The 20,875-nt window shown below is 51.2% G+C and overlaps 1 protein-coding gene across 3 annotated transcripts in view; it reads right to left on the reverse strand.

The window, feature by feature from the left end:
* Nucleotides 1-681: 681 nt before the first annotated feature.
* The window catches only part of WDR6 (WD repeat domain 6), a 40,738-nt gene continuing 20,544 nt past the window's right edge, over nt 682-20,875 (reverse strand). For all 3 annotated transcript variants that reach the window (XM_063941132.1, XM_063941133.1, XM_063941131.1), the window contains exon 7: nt 682-1,340. In XM_063941132.1, the coding sequence (XP_063797202.1) occupies nt 874-1,340 (467 nt within the window). In that variant the 3' untranslated portion in view covers nt 682-873. The remainder of the gene's footprint in view (nt 1,341-20,875) is intronic.

The following is a 20,875-nucleotide window of genomic DNA, read 5'->3' on the forward strand; positions in this document are numbered from 1 at the left end:
TAATATGGGGCAGAAACTGAGGAGCTTTACGCTGGCGAGGTCACCTTCTGTACGGGACACTCCAGCGAATACCTGGACGACTCTACGCACTTAGATGACCCGTCTGAGAATAAATTATTGTGAATATAAGTAAAACACACAAAGTATACTGTGCAAACATATGAAAGGGTTCAAAAGTAAATTATATATATATGTGTTTTAGTGGGTACTGAGTGAATCAGTCTAACCTAATATTATTTATGTTTTTTAAAACGGTTGGGAATTAAAGGGCCATGGGTCAACCATCGATGGTCAAAATAAAAAGTATATAGCCCTGGTAGTATAAACCCAATGGAAAGGAGAACCATTCTTGGGTTCATCCACTAATGGTCATCCCTGCGCTATTACTCACTGGGCTGCAGGCCAATCAGAGGTGGGGGTAGAGCTTCATGGGTCACAGTGGGGGTGGAGCTAGGCTCCGTGTCCCAGCAACAGAGTAGAAATAAAAAAAAACCTTGGGGGTCTCTGTACCATCAATGGTAGAAAACCATTGGATCTCAACCATCAATTGTAAACCCATCTAATATTGTTGGTAAACCATCAATGGTCGATGTTCGACCCTAGCCAAGAGCAGCCATATTGCCTACGGCCACCCAGAGTAGTAATCAGGCTCTGGTGAAAAAGATATATACAACAAGAAACTTCCAAAATAATATTTATTTAAGCAGAGGGGTTCTGACAACGTGATTAATTATACTGTTTGGTTGCTAAAACCTGCATAAAGCTCTGAGAAATATAAATAGTATTTTTTTATTTTAAAAACATACTGTATTTCAATGATGCAAAATGCCGCACCGCAGTAAGATGAGCATGCCTACATCTGTACATAGAATCTCACATGTTTCTCCCGGCACCTAGTGTTTTGAGCCTCACGATCTCCAGCCCTTGTCCACAGAGCACACACAAGTGTCCTCCATTAGAGTGCTCCTCCCAGCAGTCTAGCTCAGACACGTCCGCCACGTGACAAAATCTGGTGGCCGCGTGCGAAAGACTACTGTCCCCAAGATTCCACAGGATCAGGCGTTGGTCCACAGACACCGACGCCAAAAGGTCCTCCCTGAGGATGCGCAGCCCGGTGACATGGGCGGCATGAGCGGAGGGGGTAGAGAACGATTTAAGAAGTTGAGCGCTGCCAGTCTCACCGTCTTCAGGCACGTGGTCCAACGTCAGCCAGCAGATGTGGATGGAATTGTCATCTCCTCCACTGGCCACCATATAATGACCAGCCGTAGTCCTCTGCACGTGGAGGCTGTTGATGCCACACTGATGAGCGGAGACGGTGAGGCAGAGTGTTCCTAGGTCTACAGAGAAAACAAAACAGTTCTCACCAGGGTAACAATATGCATTTTATCTCAATATGAGAGTACAGTTTCATTTAAAAGTTGTTGCTATTAAGCACCTTCCCTTATGTGGGAAAAAGAAAAGAAAAGAAAAAAAGTAAAAGAAGAAAGTGAAGCTGTTGCCCATAGCAACCAATTATATTCTCAGTATTCTTTAGCTGGTACGTTATAGAAAATTATAGGTAGAATCTATTTGGTTGCTGTGAGCAACACCTAAACTTTCCCTTTTTAGAATATTTAGTGAATCTACCTCTCAATATAAAAAGTCCAGCGCATTTACACAGACTAAATGGTGATTACTGTGTGTTAGTTACAAGACTGGATGCTGAAGCTCCGGCAGAGCCTGCTGCATCCCTAATGACACCGCAACCCCCACTTATCACAGCCGTATGTCAGCGATGGATCCGGGATCAGATTCTCTCCTTTGTCCTAACCCAGGGGAACTCACTCAGCACTTACTGAATGTGTAATGAGTCTGATAATGTGCTCTCTGCACCTGAAGTGCTCCTACAATGTCACTGAGTGGAACATGTGTGCTCGTATTGTGCCACATAACTGCCGGAGTCCGGCTAATCCCTTCTCCTCAACAAACAATAACAACCACTGACACGCTACACAAACCACTACAGCTTCCATCGCGCCATCTGTGCCGACGGAGGAGGGCGAGAGTTGTGTCTCGGCAGTTGCTGGTAGATGGAAATGACGCTTTACGGCCAAAGGGCGAGGTCAGATGGAGCTTCAGCCCCAGGCCTCCACAGCAAAACAGGCCCTTCATCATGACAGGATGAGGATGACCAGTCGCCCAGCTGGCCACACGGTTGGCCTTGAGTCATAAGTATTAAAATTGTATTTGTATTTTCCTCACAAAACAAGATGGCTACTTTCACATATTGAGGGAGACATTAGGGCTGATAGTGTAGGGCAGAGTTTCATAAAACAATATGAATAGTATTGTCCAATGGGTGTGATACAGGATCCCGGTGGTCGGGATGCCGGCAGTAACATGACAGACACCAGCATCCCGACAATCAGAATGCCGACAGGGGATGTGGTAATTATTTTACCCCTCCCCTATCCCCTCCCCTAACCCACCTATGGTGGCGGTTAGGGCTACGACAGTGGGGGTGGCAACACCCTCTCTAGTGCCTATCCCTAGCCCCGCACGGGTCCTAACCCTAACAGTGGCCCCCATACCTTCGTAATGTTGGCATTTGGTGTTCTGGCGCCGGGATTCCGAGTGGTGTCGGTATTTCAGCATCAGTCACATGACCGCCGCCATCTTGACTTCCTGATAATCACTTACAAGGCATGGTTTTGCTTTGTACGTGATTGTCCCTTTAAAAAAACATCCGCGATCGGCCGGCATTCCGCACCTCCGGCAATCCCAGACTCCATTACATCCCGCTTAGAGCATCCGGATTTGATGCACTTTTTTTGTCGTTTCCCAGCAACGCCGCTTCACACTACGGATAAAAATCCCTTATTTGGAAAGCATTAAATACTCAGCATTCTAGAGAACGGATCTCAGAACAATAGACATATCTGCTATTTCTACATTCAGGACACTTATACCCCTTTCACATCGCACAAATAACCCGGCATATTGCCGGGTCGGCGTGCGGTGTGAAAGGGGCATAGCCGAAATCCCGGGTCGCCTGACCCGGCAATTCAACCCGGGTATAAAGCAGTGTTAGAACCGGGTTGAATACCGGGTCACTGGCTGCATAAACGGGCTCCCGGGTCAATGCAACCCGGGACCCGTTAACTAGATAGGGAGAGGCGGCGCGGAGATGAGCTCATCTCCCAGCGCTGCCTCCGCCCCCCCGCTGCTATGGCAACCCGCCCGGCATATTGCCGGGTTAGGAAAGTCTGCAGCAGCTGCCAATGCCGGATCCCACCCGGGAAGGACCCGTTTTCAATTCCCGGGTGGGATCCGGCATTGGCAGTGTGAAAGGGGTAATAGCTGATTACATTACAGGTTAAACATATATATTTACAATAATGAAGTCAAAGTAATTTTGAGTGAAATTAATAAATACTAATTTATGTTTAATTATTACAGCTCTTCCAGCTGCAAAATAAGGTGCTATAAAAATAAGGACCCTGCGATCAGACCAAGAAATAGGAACATACTTCCCGTTGCTCCTGATTCACAGCACAATGCTACAGAGCAGCCTATATGGTGTGAGACTGCTGAAAATATTACTAATATGACTTTTATTTCAAACTTTATTTAAGCTGGGTACACACTGGGCGGGATACGGTCATTAGGTCGACCACTATTGGTCGACATGGACAAAGATCGACATGTATTTTCTCACATTTCTTTTTCATTTTTTTAACTTTTTCATACTTAACGATCCACGTGGAATACAATTGGGAACGGTAACCTGTGCCGAGCGCAGCGGTAGCAGAGCGAGGCACCTTGCCCGAAGGGGACATGGAGCACTAATTGGGGTTCCCTGTCACTTTACGAAGAAAATGACACAAAAAAAAAAAAAAGAATTTACTCACCGGTAATTCTATTTCTCGTAGTCCGTAGTGGATGCTGGGAACTCCGTAAGGACCATGGGGAATAGCGGGCTCCGAAGGAGACTGGGCACTCTAAGAAAGAATTAGGACTACCTGGTGTGCACTGGCTCCTCCCTCTATGCCCCTCCTCCAGACCTCAGTTAGGGAAACTGTGCCCGGAAGAGCTGACACAATAAGGAAAGGATTTGGAATCCCAGGTAAGACTCATACCAGCCACACCAATCACACCGTATAACTCGTGATACTATACCCAGTGAACAGTATGAACAACAACTGAGCCTCTCGAATAGATGGCTCCAAACAATAACCCTTTAGTCAGGCAATAACTATATACAAGTATTGCAGACAATCCGCACTTGGGATGGGCGCCCAGCATCCACTACGGACTACGAGAAATAGAATTACCGGTGAGTAAATTCTTATTTTCTCTGACGTCCTAGTGGATGCTGGGAACTCCGTAAGGACCATGGGGATTATGCCAAAGCTCCCAAACGGGCGGGAGAGTGCGGATGACTCTGCAGCACCGAATGAGCAAACTCAAGGTCCTCCTCAGCCAGGGTATCAAACTTGTAGAATTTTGCAAACGTGTTTGAACCCGACCAAGTAGCAGCTCGGCAAAGTTGTAAGCCGAGACCCCTCGGGCAGCCGCCCAAGAAGAGCCCACCTTCCTCGTGGAATGGGCTTTTACAGATTTAGGCTGCGGCAGTCCAGCCGCCGAATTTACAAGTTGAATCGTGCTACAGATCCAGCGAGCAATAGTCTGCTTTGAAGCAGGAGCACCCAGCTTTTTGGGTGCATACAGGATAAATAGCGAGTCAGTTTTTCTAACTCTAGCCGTCCTGGAAACATATATTTTCAGGGCCCTGACTACGTCCAGCAACTTGGAATCCTCCAAGTCCCGAGTAGCCGCAGGCACCACAATAGGTTGGTTCACATGAAAAGCTGATACCACCTTAGGAAGGAATTGGGAACGAGTCCTCAATTCCGCCCTATCCATATGAAAAATCAGATAAGGGCTTTTACATGACTAAGCCGCCAATTCTGATACACGCCTGGCCGACGCCAAGGCCAACAGCATGACCACCTTCCACGTGAGGAACTTGATCTCCACGGTTTTAAGTGGCTCAAACCAATGCGACTTTAGGAAATCCAACACCACGTTGAGATCCCAAGGTGCCACTGGGGGCACAAAAGGGTGCTGAATATGCAGCACTCCCTTTACAAAAGTCTGAACTTCAGGCAGTGAAGCCAGTTCTTTTTGGAAGAAAATCGACAGAGCCGAAATCTGGACCTTAATGGAACCCAATTTTAGGCCCATAGTCACCCCTGACTGTAGGAAGTGCAGAAATCGACCTAGCTGAAATTCCTCCGTTGGGGCCTTCCTGGCCTCACACCAAGCAACATATTTCCGCCATATGCGGTGATAATGTTTTGCGGTCACATCTTTCCTAGCTTTAATCAGTGTAGGAATTACTTCCTCCGGAATGCCCTTTTCTTTTAGGATCCGGTGTTCAACCGCCATGCCGTCAAATGCAGCCGCGGTAAGTCTTGGAACAGACAGGGCCCCTGCTGCAGCAGGTCCTGTCTGAGCGGCAGAGGCCATGGGTCCTCTGAGATCATTTCTTGAAGTTCTGGGTACCAAGCTCTTCTTGGCCAATCCGGAACCACGAGTATAGTTCTTACTCCTCTCCTTCTTATTATTCTCAGTACCTTGGGTATGAGAGGCAGAGGAGGGAACACATAAACCGACTGGTACACCCACGGTGTCACTAGAGCGTCCACAGCTATCGCCTGAGGGTCCCTTGACCTGGCGCAATATCTTTTTAGTTTTTTGTTGAGGCGGGACGCCATCATGTCCACCTGTGGCCTTTCCCAACGGTTTACAATCTTTTTGAAGACTTCTGGATGAAGTCCCCACTCTCCCGGGTGGAGGTCGTGTCTGCTGAGGAAGTCTGCTTCCCAGTTGTCCACTCCCGGAATGAACACTGCTGACAGTGCTATCACGTGATTTTCCGCCCATCGGAGAATCCTTGTGGCTTCTGCCATCGCCAACCTGCTTCTTGTGCCGCCCTGTCTGTTTACATGGGCTACCGCCGTGATGTTGTCGGACTGGATCAGCACCGGCTGGTGTTGAAGCAGGGGTCTTGCCTGACTTAGGGCATTGTAAATGGCCCTTAGTTCCAGAATATTTATGTGTAGGGAAGTCTCCTGGCTTGACCATAGTCCTTGGAAGTTTCTTCCCTGTGTGACTGCCCCCCAGCCTCGAAGGCTGGCATCCGTGGTCACCAGGACCCAGTCCTGTATGCCAAATCTGCGGCCCTCTAGAAGATGAGCACTCTGCAGCCACCACAGCAGAGACACCCTGGTCCTTGGAGACAGGGTTATCAGCCGATGCATCTGAAGATGCGATCCGGACCACTTGTCCAACAGATCCCACTGAAAGATCCTTGCATGGAACCTGCCAAATGGAATTGCTTCGTAGGAAGCTACCATCTTTCCCAGGACTCGCGTGCAGTGATGCACCGACACCTGTTTTGGTTTCAGGAGGTCTCTGACTAGAGATGACAACTCCTTGGCTTTCTCCTCCGGGAGAAACACTTTTTTCTGGTCTGTGTCCAGAACCATCCCCAGGAACAGTAGGCGCGTTGTAGGAACCAGCTGCGACTTTGGAATATTCAGAATCCAGCCGTGCTGTTGTAGCACTTCCCGAGATAGTGCTACGCCGACCAACATCTGCTCCCTGGACCTCGCCTTTATAAGGAGATCGTCCAAGTATGGGATAATTAAAACTCCCTTTTTCCGAAGGAGTATCATCATTTCGGCCATTACCTTGGTAAATACCCTCGGTGCCGTGGACAGACCAAACGGCAACGTCTGGAATTGGTAATGACAGTCCTGTACCACAAATCTGAGGTACTCCTGGTGAGGAGAGTAAATGGGGACATGCAGGAAAGCATCCTTGATGTCCAGTGATACCATGTAATCCCCTTCGTCCAGGCTTGCAATAACCGCCCTGAGCGATTCCATTTTGAACTTGAACCTTCTTATATAAGTGTTCAAGGATTTCAAATTTAAAATGGGTCTCACCGAACCGTCCGGTTTCGGTACCACAAACATTGTGGAATAGTAACCCCGTCCTTGTTGAAGGAGGGGTACCTTGATTATCACCTGCTGAGAATACAGCTTGTGAATCGCCTCCAGCACTGCCTCCCTGTCTGGGGAGCTGTTGGCAAGGCTGATTTGAGGAAACGGCGAGGGGGAGACGTCTCGAATTCCAGCTTGTACCCCTGAGATACCACTTGTAGAATCCAGGGATCCACCCGTGAGCGAGCCCACTGGTCGCTGAAGTTCCGGAGACGGGCCCCCACCGCACCTGGCTCCGCCTGTGGAGCCCCAGCGTCATGCGGTGGACTTAGAGGAAGCGGGAGAGAACTTTTGTTCTTGGGAAGTGGCTGTATGGTGCAGCTTTTTCCCTCTACCTCTGCGCAGAAAGGACGCGCCTTTAACCCGCTTGCCTTTCTGGGGCCGAAAGGACTGTACCTGATAATACGGTGCTTTCTTTGGCTGTGAGGGAACATGGGGTAAAAATGTCGACTTCCCAGCTGTTGCTGTGGAAACGAGGTCCGAGAGACCGTCCCCAAACAATTCCTCACCTTTGTAAGGCAAAACCTCCATGTGCCTTTTAGAATCTGCATCACCTGTCCACTGCCGAGTCCACAATCCTCTCCTGGCAGAAATGGACATTGCATTAATTCTAGATGCCAGCCGGCAAATATACCTCTGTGCATCTCTCATGTATAAGACTGCGTCTTTAATATGCTCTATGGTTAGCAATATAGTGTCCCTGTCGAGGGTATCAATGTTATCAGACAGGGAATCTGACCACGCAGCAGCAGCACTGCACATCCATGCTGAAGCAATAGCCGGTCTCAGTATAATACCTGAGTGTGTATATACAGACTTCAGGATAGCCTCCTGCTTTCTATCCCCAGGCTCCTTTAAGGCGGCCGTATTCTGAGACGGTAGTGCCACTTTCTTTGACAAGCGTGTGAGCGCTTTATCCACCCTAGGGGATGTCTCCCAACGTATCCTGTCCTCTGGCGGGAAAGGGTACGCCATTAGCAACTTTTTAGAAATCACTAATCTCTTATCGGGGGAAGCCCACGCTTCTTCACACACTTCATTCAACTCATCAGATGGGGGAAAAACCACTGGTTGCTTTTTCTCCCTAAACATAATACCCTTTTTTGTGGTACCTGGGTTAATGTCAGAAATGTGCAACACATTTTTCATTGCCGTAATCATGTAACGGGTGGCTCTGATGGAATGTACACTAGTCTCATCGTCGTCGACACTGGAGTCAGTATCTGTGTCGACATCTGTGTCAGCCATCTGAGGTAGTGGGCGTTTTTGAGCCCCTGATGGCTTTTGAGACGCCTGGGCAGGCACGGGCTGAGAAGCCGGCTGTCCCACATCTGCTATGTCGTCAAATCTTTTATGTAAGGAGTTAACACTGTCGCGTAATTCCTTCCACATATCCATCCACTCAGGTGTCGACCCCGCAGGGGGTGACATCACATTTATCGGCACTTGCTCCGCCTCCACATAAGCCTCCTCATCAAACATGTCGACACAGCCGTACCGACACACCGCACACACACAGGGAATGCTCTGACTGAGGACAGGACCCCACAAAGTCCTTTGGGGAGACAGAGAGAGAGTATGCCAGCACACACCACAGCGCTATATAATACAGGGAGTTACACTACACAAGTGATTTACCCTATAGCCGCTATATATATAGTATTTGCGCCTAAATTTAGTGCCCCCCCTCTTTTTTACCCTATTGAGCCTGGAAACTGCAGGGGAGAGCCTGGGGAGCGTCCTTCCAGCGGAGCTGTGAGAGGAAATGGTGCCAGTGTGCTGAGGGAGATAGCCCCGCCCCTTTTTCGGCTGACTTCTCCCGCTTTTATAATAATAATGTGGCAGGGGTATTTTACACATATATAGCTTCTTAGGCTATATTATGTGTGATTAGCCACTTTAAGGTACTCTAATTGCTGCCCAGGGCGCCCCCCCCCCCCCCCCAGCGCCATGCACCCATCAGTGACCGGAGTATGTGGTGTGCACAGGGAGCAATGGAGCACAGCTGCAGTGCTGTGCGCTACCTTAATGAAGACCAGAGTCTTCAGCCGCCGATTTCCGTGAAGATCTTCATGCTTCTGGCTCTGCAAGGGGGACGGCGGCGCGGCTCCGGGACCGGACGACCGAGGCTGGGCCTGTGTTCGATCCCTCTGGAGCTAATGGTGTCCAGTAGCCTAGAAGCCCAAGCTAGCTGCAAGCAGGTAGGTTCGCTTCTCTCCCCTAAGTCGTTGCAGTGAGTCTGTTGCCAGCAGATCTCACTGAAAATAAAAAACCTAATAAATACTTTCTTTACTAGAAGCTCAGGAGAGCCCCTAGTGTGCAACCAGCTCGAGCCGGGCACAGATTCTAACTGAGGTCTGGAGGAGGGGCATAGAGGGAGGAGCCAGTGCACACCAGGTAGTCCTAATTCTTTCTTAGAGTGCCCAGTCTCCTTCGGAGCCCGCTATTCCCCATGGTCCTTACGGAGTTCCCAGCATCCACTAGGACGTCAGAGAAAAGGTAAAAAAAAAAAAACTCATGTCGACCTAATGCATGTCGACCAATAGTGGTCAACCTAATGACTGTCTACCTAAGTGTGGTCGACCTGATGACCCATACGCTACTGGACAATATATCACCAGATGTACAATATATTGCGAGCAACTAGGCACTCAATAAGGAGATTTATGGTAAGAACTTACCATTGTTAAATCTCTTTCTGAGAGGTACACTGGGTTCCACAGGGAATAACATCGGGGTGTAGAGTAGGATCTTGATCTGAGGCACCAACAGGCTAAAAGCTTTGACTGTTCCCAGAATGCATAGCGCCGCCTCCTCTATAACCCCGCCTCCCTGCACAGGAGCTCAGTATGTTAACCAGTCCAATGCAGGAGCAGGTAAAAGAGACGACAACTATTAGTAGCCACAGGCACCACATTCTCACGACAGCAGAAAGTGTCAGTGGCTAGTGCCATACCAACCCAAAGAAGCTAAGTGCGTCAGGGTGGGCACCTTGTGGAGCCCAGTGTACCTCGCAGAAAGAGATTTAACAACGGTAAGCTCTTACCATAAATCTCGTTTTCTGCTGCGGGGTACACTGAGCTCCACAGGGAATAACATCAGGGATGTCCTAAAGCAGTTCCTCATGGGCACAAGAACCCGGCGTCCAAAGGAAGCATCCCGGGAAGCGGCAGTATTGAAGGCATAGAACCTTATGAACGTGTTCACTGAGGACCACGTAGCCGCCTTACACAATTGTTCAAGGGTCGCACCACGGCGATCCGCCCAATAAGGTCCAACTGACCGAGTAGAATAGGCCTTAATAGTAGCAGGAACTGGTCGACCAGTCTGTACATAAGCATGTGCAATCACCATTTTAATCCATCTGGCCAGGGTCTGCTTGTGAGCAGGCCAGCCACGTTTGTGAAAACCAAACAGTACAAAGAGAGAATCGGACTTCCGAATGGAGGCAGTTCTCTTCACATAGATACGGAGAGCCCCCCACATCCAATGACCTCTCCTTGGAAGAGGCAAAGGCCGGAACCACGATTTCCTGATTAAGGTGGAAAGAAGACACCACCTTAGGTAGATACCCGGGACGTGTTCGAAGAACTGCCCGGTCACGGTGAAAAATCAGATAGGGTGACTTTCAGGACAAGGCACCCAAACCCGACACCCGTCTAGCAGAGGCAATAGCCAGTAGAAACAATACCTTAAGAGAAAGCCACTTTAGGTCTGCAGATTCAAGAGGCTCAAACGGAGACTCTTATAATGCCTCTACAACCACCGACAAGTCCCAAGGAGCCACAGGCAGGACATAGGGAGGTTGAATCCGTAAAACACCCTGAGTGAATGTATGAATATCAGGCAGAGTCGCAATTTTTCTTTGGAACCAAACCGACAAGGCAGAAATATGAACCTTGAAGGAGGCCAGACGAAGGCCAGGCCCTGTTGTAGAAAGGCCAAAAGTTTGGCCGTACTAAACTTGTGAGCGTCATGATTGTTAGATGCGCACCAAGCAAAGTAAGAATTCCAGACCCTATGATAAATCCGAGCAGAAGCCGGTTTTCGGGCCCTCAACATGGTTCAGAAAAACCTTTGGTCCTCAGAACGGAAGCTTCAAGAGCCACGCTGTCAAAGCTAGCCGGGCCAAATCCTGATATACACAGGGGCCCTGAACGAGGAGATCTGGGCGCTGCAGAAGTAGAAGGGGATGCTCTATCGAGAGACCCTGAAGGTCTGAGAACCAATGCCGTTTGGGCCACACGGGAGCGATCAGAGGCAGGAGTCCTCTTTCTTGCTTGAACTTCCTCATCACTATGGGCAGGAGTGACACCGGAGGGAACACATATGGCAGCTGAAAGTTCCATGGAATTGCCAGCGTGTCCACGAACGCTGCTTGAGGATCCCTTGTCCTTGCTCCGAAGACCAGAACCTTGTGATTGTGTCGAGATGCCATCAGGTCCACATCTGGGAGGCCCCACTTGTCCACTATGAGTTGAAATACTTCTGGATGGAGGCTCCACTCTCTGGCGTGTACGTCCTGATGACTGAGAAAGTCCGCTTCCCAGTTTAGGACCCCCGGAATGAACACCGCCGATATGGCTGGCAGATGACGTTCTGCCCACTGAAGAATCCTTGATACTTCCCTCATTGCCATGCGGCTTCGAGTGCCGCCTTGATTTATGTTCGCCACCGTGGTGGCGTTGTCAGACTGTACTTGAACAGGTCTGTTCTGTATTAACTGCTGGGCCAGGTTCAGTGCATTGAACACTGCCCGCAATTCCAGAATGTTTAACGGGAGGAGAGACTCCTCCCTGGTCCACCGACCCTGAAGGGAGTGTTGCTTCAACACCGCACCCCAACCTCTCAGACTGGCATCCGTCGTCAGAAGGACGCAGGTGGAGATCCAGAAAGGATGGCCCCTGCTCAATCGTCGGTCCTGCAGCCACCAGCTCAGTGACAGACAGACCTCCGGAGACAAGGAGATCATGCGAGACCTGATCCAGTGAGGCAGGCCGTCCCACTTGGCAAGAATCAGTTTCTGCAGAGGGCGGGAATGGAATTGAGCGTACTCCACCATGTCGAAAGCCGACACCATGAGACCTAGCACTTGCATCGCCAAATGTATAGACACTTTCGGACGAGATAGGAAGCATCGAATCCTGTCCTGAAGTTTCAGGACCTTCTCCTGAGACAAGAACAACCGCTGTTTGCGAGTGTCCAACAACGCCCCCAGGAGCACCATGCTCTGAGCAGGGACCAGAGAAGATTTCTTCCAGTTGATGAGCCACCCGTGGGCTTGCAGAAACTGGAGCGTCAGATCCAGATGGCGTAGGAAAATTTCTGGGGAATTCGCCAGGATCAACAAGTCGTCCAGATACGGAAGGATCCTGACCCCTTGACGGCGGAGTACAGCCGTCATTACCGCCATGACCTTCGTGAAGACCTGCGGGGCCATGGTCAAACCAAAAGGTAAATCCCGAAATTGGTAATGGAGGTTGCCAACAGCAAACCTCAGGTACTGCTGATGCGACACTGCAATAGGAATATGCAGGTAAGCATCCTGTATGTCCAGGAAGACCATATAATCCCCGGGTTCCAAGGCCAGAACAATAGAGCGAAGAGTTTCCATACGAAACTTGGAGACTCTTGCATATCTGTTCAAGGACTTAAGGTTGAGAATGGGCCAAAAGGACGCATTCGGTTTCGGGACTAGGAATAGCGGTGAATAGTACCCCTTGCCACTCTGAGCCAGAGGCACCTGTACTACCACTCCTGTGTCCAGGAGGAACTGTACCACCGAATGAAGAGTTTTTGCCTTCACCTGATCCGAAGGGACATCTGTCAGGCAAAATCGATGAGGGGGACAATTCTTGAAGGATACGACGTAACCTCGAGTGACTACTTCCCTTACCGAGGCATCAGAAGTGGTCTTCAACCACTCCTGGGTAAACCCTAGAAGTTGGCCCCCCACCCTGGGATCCCCCAGGGGCAGGCCCGCCCCGTCATGCAGCAGGCTTGTCAGTTTTGGAAGCAGGCTGACGGGCAGCACAGGCTCAGTTAGGCTTGGGCTTAGTGGTTTTGGAAGTGCGAGCCTGTTTCGGGTACGCCTGACCTTTTGCTTTACCTGAAGGACGAAAGGAGCGAAAGGAAATACTCTTAGCCTTCGATACCGAAGGAGCAGTACTAGGTAGACACATTGTTTTAGCAAAAGCTAATTCAGCCACTATATTGTTGCGGTCCTCTCCAAAAAGAATGTCTCCCTTAAAAGGGAGCACCTCCAGGGTTTTCTTAGAATCCAGATCCACAGACCAGGACCGTAACCAGAGAATCCAGCAAGCCAAATAGGAAGTAGTAGAAGCCTTGGACGCCAGAATACTGGCATCAGAGGCCGCCTCCTTAATGTAATGAGATGCTGTGACAATATGCGAGAGACATTGTCTAGCATTATCAGAAAAGTTGGACGGCAGCTCCGCTTCCACCTCTTGAGCCCACGCTTCAATAGCCTCTGCAGCCCATGTCGCTGCAATAGTGGGCCTATGCACAGCACCTGCTAGGGTGTAAATCGCTTTTAAACAACCCTCCACACGCTTGTCCGTTGGTTCTTTCAGAGAAGTGACGGTAGTTACTGGCAGAGCTGAGAATACCACCAGCCGCGCCACTTGCGAATCCACTGGCGGGAGTGTTTCCCAATTTTTACTTAGCTCCACAGCAAGGGGATAGCGAGCCAGCATCTTCTTGTGAGGTGTGAATTTCCTTCCTGGATTTTCCCAGGATTCTTGACATATGTCAGCTAAATGGTCAGAATGAGGTAAAACTTGTTTAACGACTTTCTGACGTTTATCCGGTTTCTTACGGGCAGCGTCAGGCTCTGGGTCATCAGTAATTTGAAGAATTAGTCTGATAGCCTCCAATAAGTCAGGAACATCCACCTGTGAGACCGATTACCCATCAGAAGTATCAGGATCAGTGTCTGTGGGGTCAGTATATACGCCATTCTCATCAGACGAGGTGTCTGAGATGTGGGTGGATTGTGAGCAAGTAATGGCCCGCTTAGAGGTCTTAAGTGGGCGAGCGTTAGATTTCTGTTTAGTCAGTGATTGGTTCAATTGCTGTAACTGAGTGGACAGGTGATCTGCTCATGGCAGATTAACCGCAGGGACCATAAGCGGTTGTACCGGCACATAAGGTCCATAGGGGGGGGCAAGTTTAGTTACCAGCGTACTTAATAATGCAAAGAAAGTAGCCCAAGGTGGGTCATTTTGAACCCCCGTTGCCACGATCCCACTGGTGGGCAAGGAACCCCCAGAAACTGAACCCTCTGCTGCTATGTTTTCCTCTAACGTGTCTGCAGCGTCACCACCACGCAATGTGGGATCAGCCCCAGCTCCGTCGCCTCTTGTAGCCGACATATATGAAAGCTCAAATCACAGGCAACTCAGTACAATTTCAGCAGCTCAATACCGGACAAGAACCCCCTGTTCAGTGTATCAGCACAAACAGAGAATTCAAGAGGTATATGATGAATAAACATCACAGAGAAAAATACACAATAAGCATATCCTGTGAAACACCTATCTCCTATATATTGGCCCAGATCTGTGACTTTGTGCCTCATTTGCTAATGCTGGGCAGAGTCACAACACTGGGCGGAGTTAGTCAAATGAGTCACAGATCTGGGCAAATCTATAGGAGACTAGGAGCAGAAGCAGATGGTATGGGCATGGCACAGGCAGGGGTGCATACCTCCCAGCTTTCTTCAGGCAGGAGGAGGGACACGCGCTGCAAAAAGGGGGCATGGCCAACGGAAAGGGGGCGTGGCTTCACGGGAGGACCCGCGATTGCGAGCCACACCCCCATTTTCGTAAGTGAGGGGGCATGCCCAGCACTCTGTGAGCTGCTGGCATGACCCAAGGGGCGGATTATGAGTCCGGGGGGCCCAGGGCACTTGAGACAGGGGGGCCCTATCTCATTGCTGTGCCTGCTGTGGGTTAAGGGGCGTGGCCTAATCGTGGGACACGTGGCCACGCCCCTTTATGCACATTCCAATAATTGGTGTTTTTTTTTTTTATGGGATTTTGGCCCCTCAGCTAGGGGTAAATCCAGAGGGGGTGGTCGCTCCCCCCCTACACACCCACACAGGCAGAAGAAAGCAGCCTCCCTGCAACACCACAGACCTGCCAACACGCAGCAGCGTGTGCTGACTGTAGCACAACGCTGCTGCTGTTACTGGCAGGACGGGGGAGCTTCAGAGCTGGGACAGAGCTACTCAGCCGGGGGGGGCCCTAAAACTGTGGGGCCCGCGGTACGTACCCCTTGGGCCCCCCCTTAATCCGGCTCTGCTGCCGGACCCCACCCTTAATCCGTAGCCCCTGATGCCCCCTCTCCCTCTGTCTCTACTAAATAGATGCTGTGCGCATACGCACAGCGTCTATTCACCGCTGCTCTGCTAAGCAGAACAGCGAGTACAGGAGCTTCCCAACTGCCCCCCCCCACCGCGGGACACTGCGGCCTGCGGGTGGGACAGCGGGACAAACCCCAAAAAATGGGACTGTCCCGCGAAAATCGGGAAAGTTGGGAGGTATGGGGGGGTGTGAGGGGGTATGCCGCACAGACAGACGGGCACCGGCTCACTGTGTGCCTGACCCCCCCACATCAGCATACTCAGCAGGGGCTCTCTGGCGCGGAGGAGCGTCACTTTCTGGCACACTCCACGCTTCTTAGCTGCAGTTTTGTGGGGCACCTGTCGCTGTGCAGGTTCCGTACTGCCTCGGTTATCTCCAGCCCCAGCAACCCCACAGCTAGCTGCAGCGCTGCCGCCCGCAGTGAGGTGCGCCCAGCTCCTTCTCACACTTTAGACGGCGGGCAGCGCTGCAGAAGTCTGCGCTGCTCGCAGGCTCCGACCCCCTCCTCCCTCCAGCCGCTGCGTCCCCTGGGGGCTAACCAGTCACTCCCAGTCTCCCCTTACCACAGTGCCCGCCAGCCGTGAGGTCCATGCCGCATGCATGCTATGACCCCCTCCTCCCTCCGGCTGCAGCGTCTCCTGGGGGCTAACCAGTCACTCCCAGTCTCCCCTTACCACAGTGCCCGGCAGCCGCGCGAGGTCCGCGGTGTGTGACTGAGGAGTGGGGGGGAGGGATGCGGGTGGGCAGAGTAAGCAGGACTCCAGCCTGAGAGAGTCAGCCATGCCAAGTCTCCAGCAGCAGCAGATCCCAACAGGTTTGAGTGGAACAGCAGCAGCCAGCAGCAGTGACTCCGGTAAGACACATCTGTCTATCACCACTGTTCTGTCCCTAATACCAATCTCTCCCGTGCCCTGTGTTGTCATGTCCCTGTCACCCCTGGCCTTGCCCTGTCACCCCTATCCTGGCCCTGTCACCCCTGTGCTTGCCCTGTCAACCCTATCCTGGCCCTGTCACCCCTATCCTGGTCCTGCCGCCCCTACCCAGGCCCTGTCATTTCTGTCCTTGCCCCGTCACCCCTGTCCTTGCCCCGTCACCCCTGTCCTGGCCCCGTCACCCCTGTCCTGGCCCTGTTACTACATACCCTCCAACTACCTTTTTGGCAGGTACAGTACCCGCAGCGCCTCCAGACACCTCCCCAATGCACCGCACCTCCGCACCTTCCCCTCCACCACATGTGGCACCCCAACCCTCCCCCACACGCTGTGCCTCCAGAGCCCCTACACCATCCACCCCTCCATATGTCTCCCCCCACACCTGCCCCCCACTCCACCCGCAGCATCTGCAGACCCCCTCCTCCATCCGAGGTCCCCCCCTCACCCACCCCACCCATGGCACCCCCGCACCCGCCCCTCCACCACTTTCAGCGCCTCCAGACCCCCTTCCCCATCCGCCGCACCACCAGCACCTCCCCCACCCGTGGCAGCTCCGGACCCCCTACCCCACCCCCGGCACACCTCCACCCGCAGCATCTACAGACACCCTCCCCCATCCACAGTCCCCCCCACACCCGCTACATTCTGTACATCGTGCCCTGCAGGTGCTGTTCACGCCGTCGCAAGGGGCTGCACCTCCTTCACCATCGCACGCCCTTTCATTGTGCAATATTTAACCACTAACAAAGGAATGCAGGTAATACTCCATATAATAAGAATTTACTTACCGATAATTCTATTTCTCATAGTCCGTAGTGGATGCTGGGGACTCCGAAAGGACCATGGGGAATAGCGGCTCCGCAGGAGACTGGGCACAAAAGTAAAAGCTTTAGGACTACCTGGTGTGCACTGGCTCCTCCCCCTATGACCCTCCTCCAAGCCTCAGTTAGGATACTGTGCCCGGACGAGCGTACACAATAAGGAAGGATTTTGAATCCCGGGTAAGACTCATACCAGCCACACCAATCACACCGTACAACTTGTGATCTGAACCCAGTTAACAGCATGATAACAGAGGAGCCTCTGAAAGATGGCTCACAACAATAATAACCCGATTTTTGTAACAATAACTATGTACAAGTATTGCAGACAATCCGCACTTGGGATGGGCGCCCAGCATCCACTACGGACTATGAGAAATAGAATTATCGGTAAGTAAATTCTTATTTTCTCTAACGTCCTAAGTGGATGCTGGGGACTCCGAAAGGACCATGGGGATTATACCAAAGCTCCCAAACGGGCGGGAGAGTGCGGATGACTCTGCAGCACCGAATGAGAGAACTCCAGGTCCTCCTCAGCCAGGGTATCAAATTTGTAGAATTTAGCAAACGTGTTTGCCCCTGACCAAGTAGCTGCTCGGCAAAGTTGTAAAGCCGAGACCCCTCGGGCAGCCGCCCAAGATGAGCCCACCTTCCTTGTGGAATGGGCTTTTACAGATTTTGGCTGTGGCAAGCCTGCCACAGAATGTGCAAGCTGAATTGTACTACAAATCCAACGAGCAATAGTCTGCTTAGAAGCAGGAGCACCCAGCTTGTTGGGTGCATACAGGATAAACAGCGAGTCAGATTTTCTGACTCCAGCCGTCCTGGAAACATATATTTTCAGGGCCCTGACTACGTCCAGTAACTTGGAATCCTCCAAGTCCATAGTAGCCCCAATGTGATTTTAGGAACCCCAAAACTACATTGAGATCCCAAGGTGCCACTGGAGGCACAAAAGGAGGCTGTATATGCAGTACCCCCTTGACAAACGTCTGAACTTCAGGAACTGAAGCTAGTTCTTTCTGGAAGAATATCGACAGGGCCGAAATTTGAACCTTAATGGACCCTAATTTTAGGCCCATAGAAAGTCCTGTTTGCAGGAAATGCAGGAAACGACCCAGTTGAAATTCCTCTGTAGGGGCCTTCCTGGCCTCACACCACGCAACATATTTACGCCAAATACGGTGATAATGTTGCACAGTTACATCCTTCCTGGCTTTGATCAGGGTAGGGATGACTTCATCCGGAATGCCTTTTTCCTTCAGGATCCGGCGTTCAACCGCCATGCCGTCAAACGCAGCCGCGGTAAGTCTTGGAACAGACAGGGTCCCTGCTGGAGCAGGTCCTTTCTTAGAGGTAGAGGCCACGGGTCCTCCGTGAGCATCTCTTGAAGTTCCGGGTACCAAGTCCTTCTTGGCCAATCCGGAGCTACGAGTATAGTCCTTACTCCTCTCCTTCTTATGATTCTCAGTACCTTGGGTATGAGAGGCAGAGGGGGGAACACATACACTGACTGGTACACCCACGGTGTTACCAGAGCGTCCACAGCTATTGCCTGAGGGTCCCTTGACCTGGCGCAATATCTGTCCAGTTTTTTGTTGAGGCGGGACGCCATCATGTCCACCTTTGGTTTTTCCCAACGGTTCACAATCATGTGGAAGACTTCTGGGTGAAGTCCCCACTCCCCCGGGTGGAGGTCGTGTCTGCTGAGGAAGTCTGCTTCCCAGTTGTCCACTCCCGGAATGAACACTGCTGACAGTGCTATCACATGATTTTCCGCCCAGCGAAGAATCCTTGCAACTTCCGTCATTGCCCTCCTGCTTCTTGTGCCGCCCTGTCTGTTTACGTGGGCGACTGCCGTGATGTTGTCCGACTGGATCAACACCGGCTGACCCTGAAGCAGAGGCCTTGCCTGACTTAGGGCATTGTAAATGGCCCTTAGTTCCAGGATATTTATGTGAAGTGACGTTTCCATGCTTGACCACAAGCCCTGGAAATTTCTTCCCTGTGTGACTGCTCCCCAGCCTCTCAGGCTGGCATCCGTGGTCACCAGGACCCAGTCCTGAATGCCGAATCTGCGGCCCTCTAGAAGATGAGCACTCTGCAACCACCACAGGAGAGACACCCTTGTCCTTGGAGACAGGGTTATCCGCTGATGCATTTGAAGATGCGATCCGGACCATTTGTCCAGCAGATCCCACTGAAAAGTTCTTGCGTGGAATCTGCCGAATGGAATCGCTTCGTAAGAATCCACCATTTTTCCCAGGACCCTTGTGCATTGATGCACTGACACTTGGCCTGGTTTTAGGAGGTTCCTGACTAGGTCGGATAACTCCCTGGCTTTCTCCTCCGGGAGAAACACCTTTTTCTGGACTGTGTCCAGAATCATCCCTAGGAACAGCAGACGTGTCGTCGGAATCAGCTGCGATTTTGGAATATTTAGAATCCACCCGTGCTGTTGTAGTACTACTTGAGATAGTGCTACTCCGACCTCTAACTGTTCTCTGGACCTTGCCCTTATCAGGAGATCGTCCAAGTAAGGGATAATTAAGACGCCTTTTCTTCGAAGAAGAATCATCATTTCGGCCATTACCTTGGTAAAGACCCGGGGTGCCGTGGACAATCCAAACGGCAGCGTCTGAAACTGATAGTGACAGTTCTGTACCACAAACCTGAGGTACCCTTGGTGAGAAGGGCAAATTGGGACATGGAGGTAAGCATCTTTGATGTCCAGAGACACCATATAGTCCCCTTCTTCCAGGTTCGCTATCACTGCTCTGAGTGACTCCATCTTGAATTTGAACCTTTGTATGTAAGTGTTCAAGGATTTCAGATTTAAAATAGGTCTCACCGAGCCGTCCGGCTTCGGTACCACAAACAGCGTGGAATAATACCCCTTTCCCTGTTGTAGGAGGGGTACCTTGAGTATCACCTGCTGGGAATACAGCTTGTGAATGGCTTCCAATACCGCCTCCCTGTCGGAGGGAGACGTTGGTAAGGCAGACTTCAGGAACCGGCGAGGGGGAGACGTCTCGAATTCCAATTTGTACCCCTGAGATACTACCTGCAGGATCCAGGGGTCCACTTGCGAGTGAGCCCACTGCGCGCTGAAATTCTTGAGACGGGCCCCCACCGTGCCTGAGTCCGCTTGTAAGGCCCCAGCGTCATGCTGAGGACTTGGCAGAAGCGGGGGAGGGCTTCTGTTCCTGGGAAGAGGCTGCCTGCTGCAGTCTTTTTCCCCTTCCTCTGCCCCGGGGCAGATATGAGTGGCCTTTTGCCCGCTTGCCCTTATGGTGACGAAAGGACTGAGCCTGAAAAGACGGTGTCTTTTTCTGCTGAGAGGCGACCTGGGGTAAAAAGGTGGATTTCCCAGCCGTTGCCGTGGCCACCAGGTCCGATAGACCGACCCCAAATAACTCCTCCCCTTTATACGGCAATACTTCCATATGCCGTTTGGAATCCGCATCACCTGACCACTGTCGCGTCCATAACCCTCTTCTGGCAGAAATGGACAGCGCACTTACTCTTGATGCCAGAGTGCAAATATCCCTCTGTGCATCACGCATATATAGAAATGCATCCTTTAAATGCTCTATAGTCAATAATATATTGTCCCTGTCCAGGGTATCAATATTTTCAGTCAGGGAATCCGACCAAGCCACCCCAGCACTGCACATCCA

The sequence above is a fragment of the Pseudophryne corroboree genome, chromosome 9, assembly GCF_028390025.1.
Source record: "Pseudophryne corroboree isolate aPseCor3 chromosome 9, aPseCor3.hap2, whole genome shotgun sequence".
Classification (NCBI taxonomy): Eukaryota; Metazoa; Chordata; class Amphibia; order Anura; family Myobatrachidae; genus Pseudophryne; species Pseudophryne corroboree.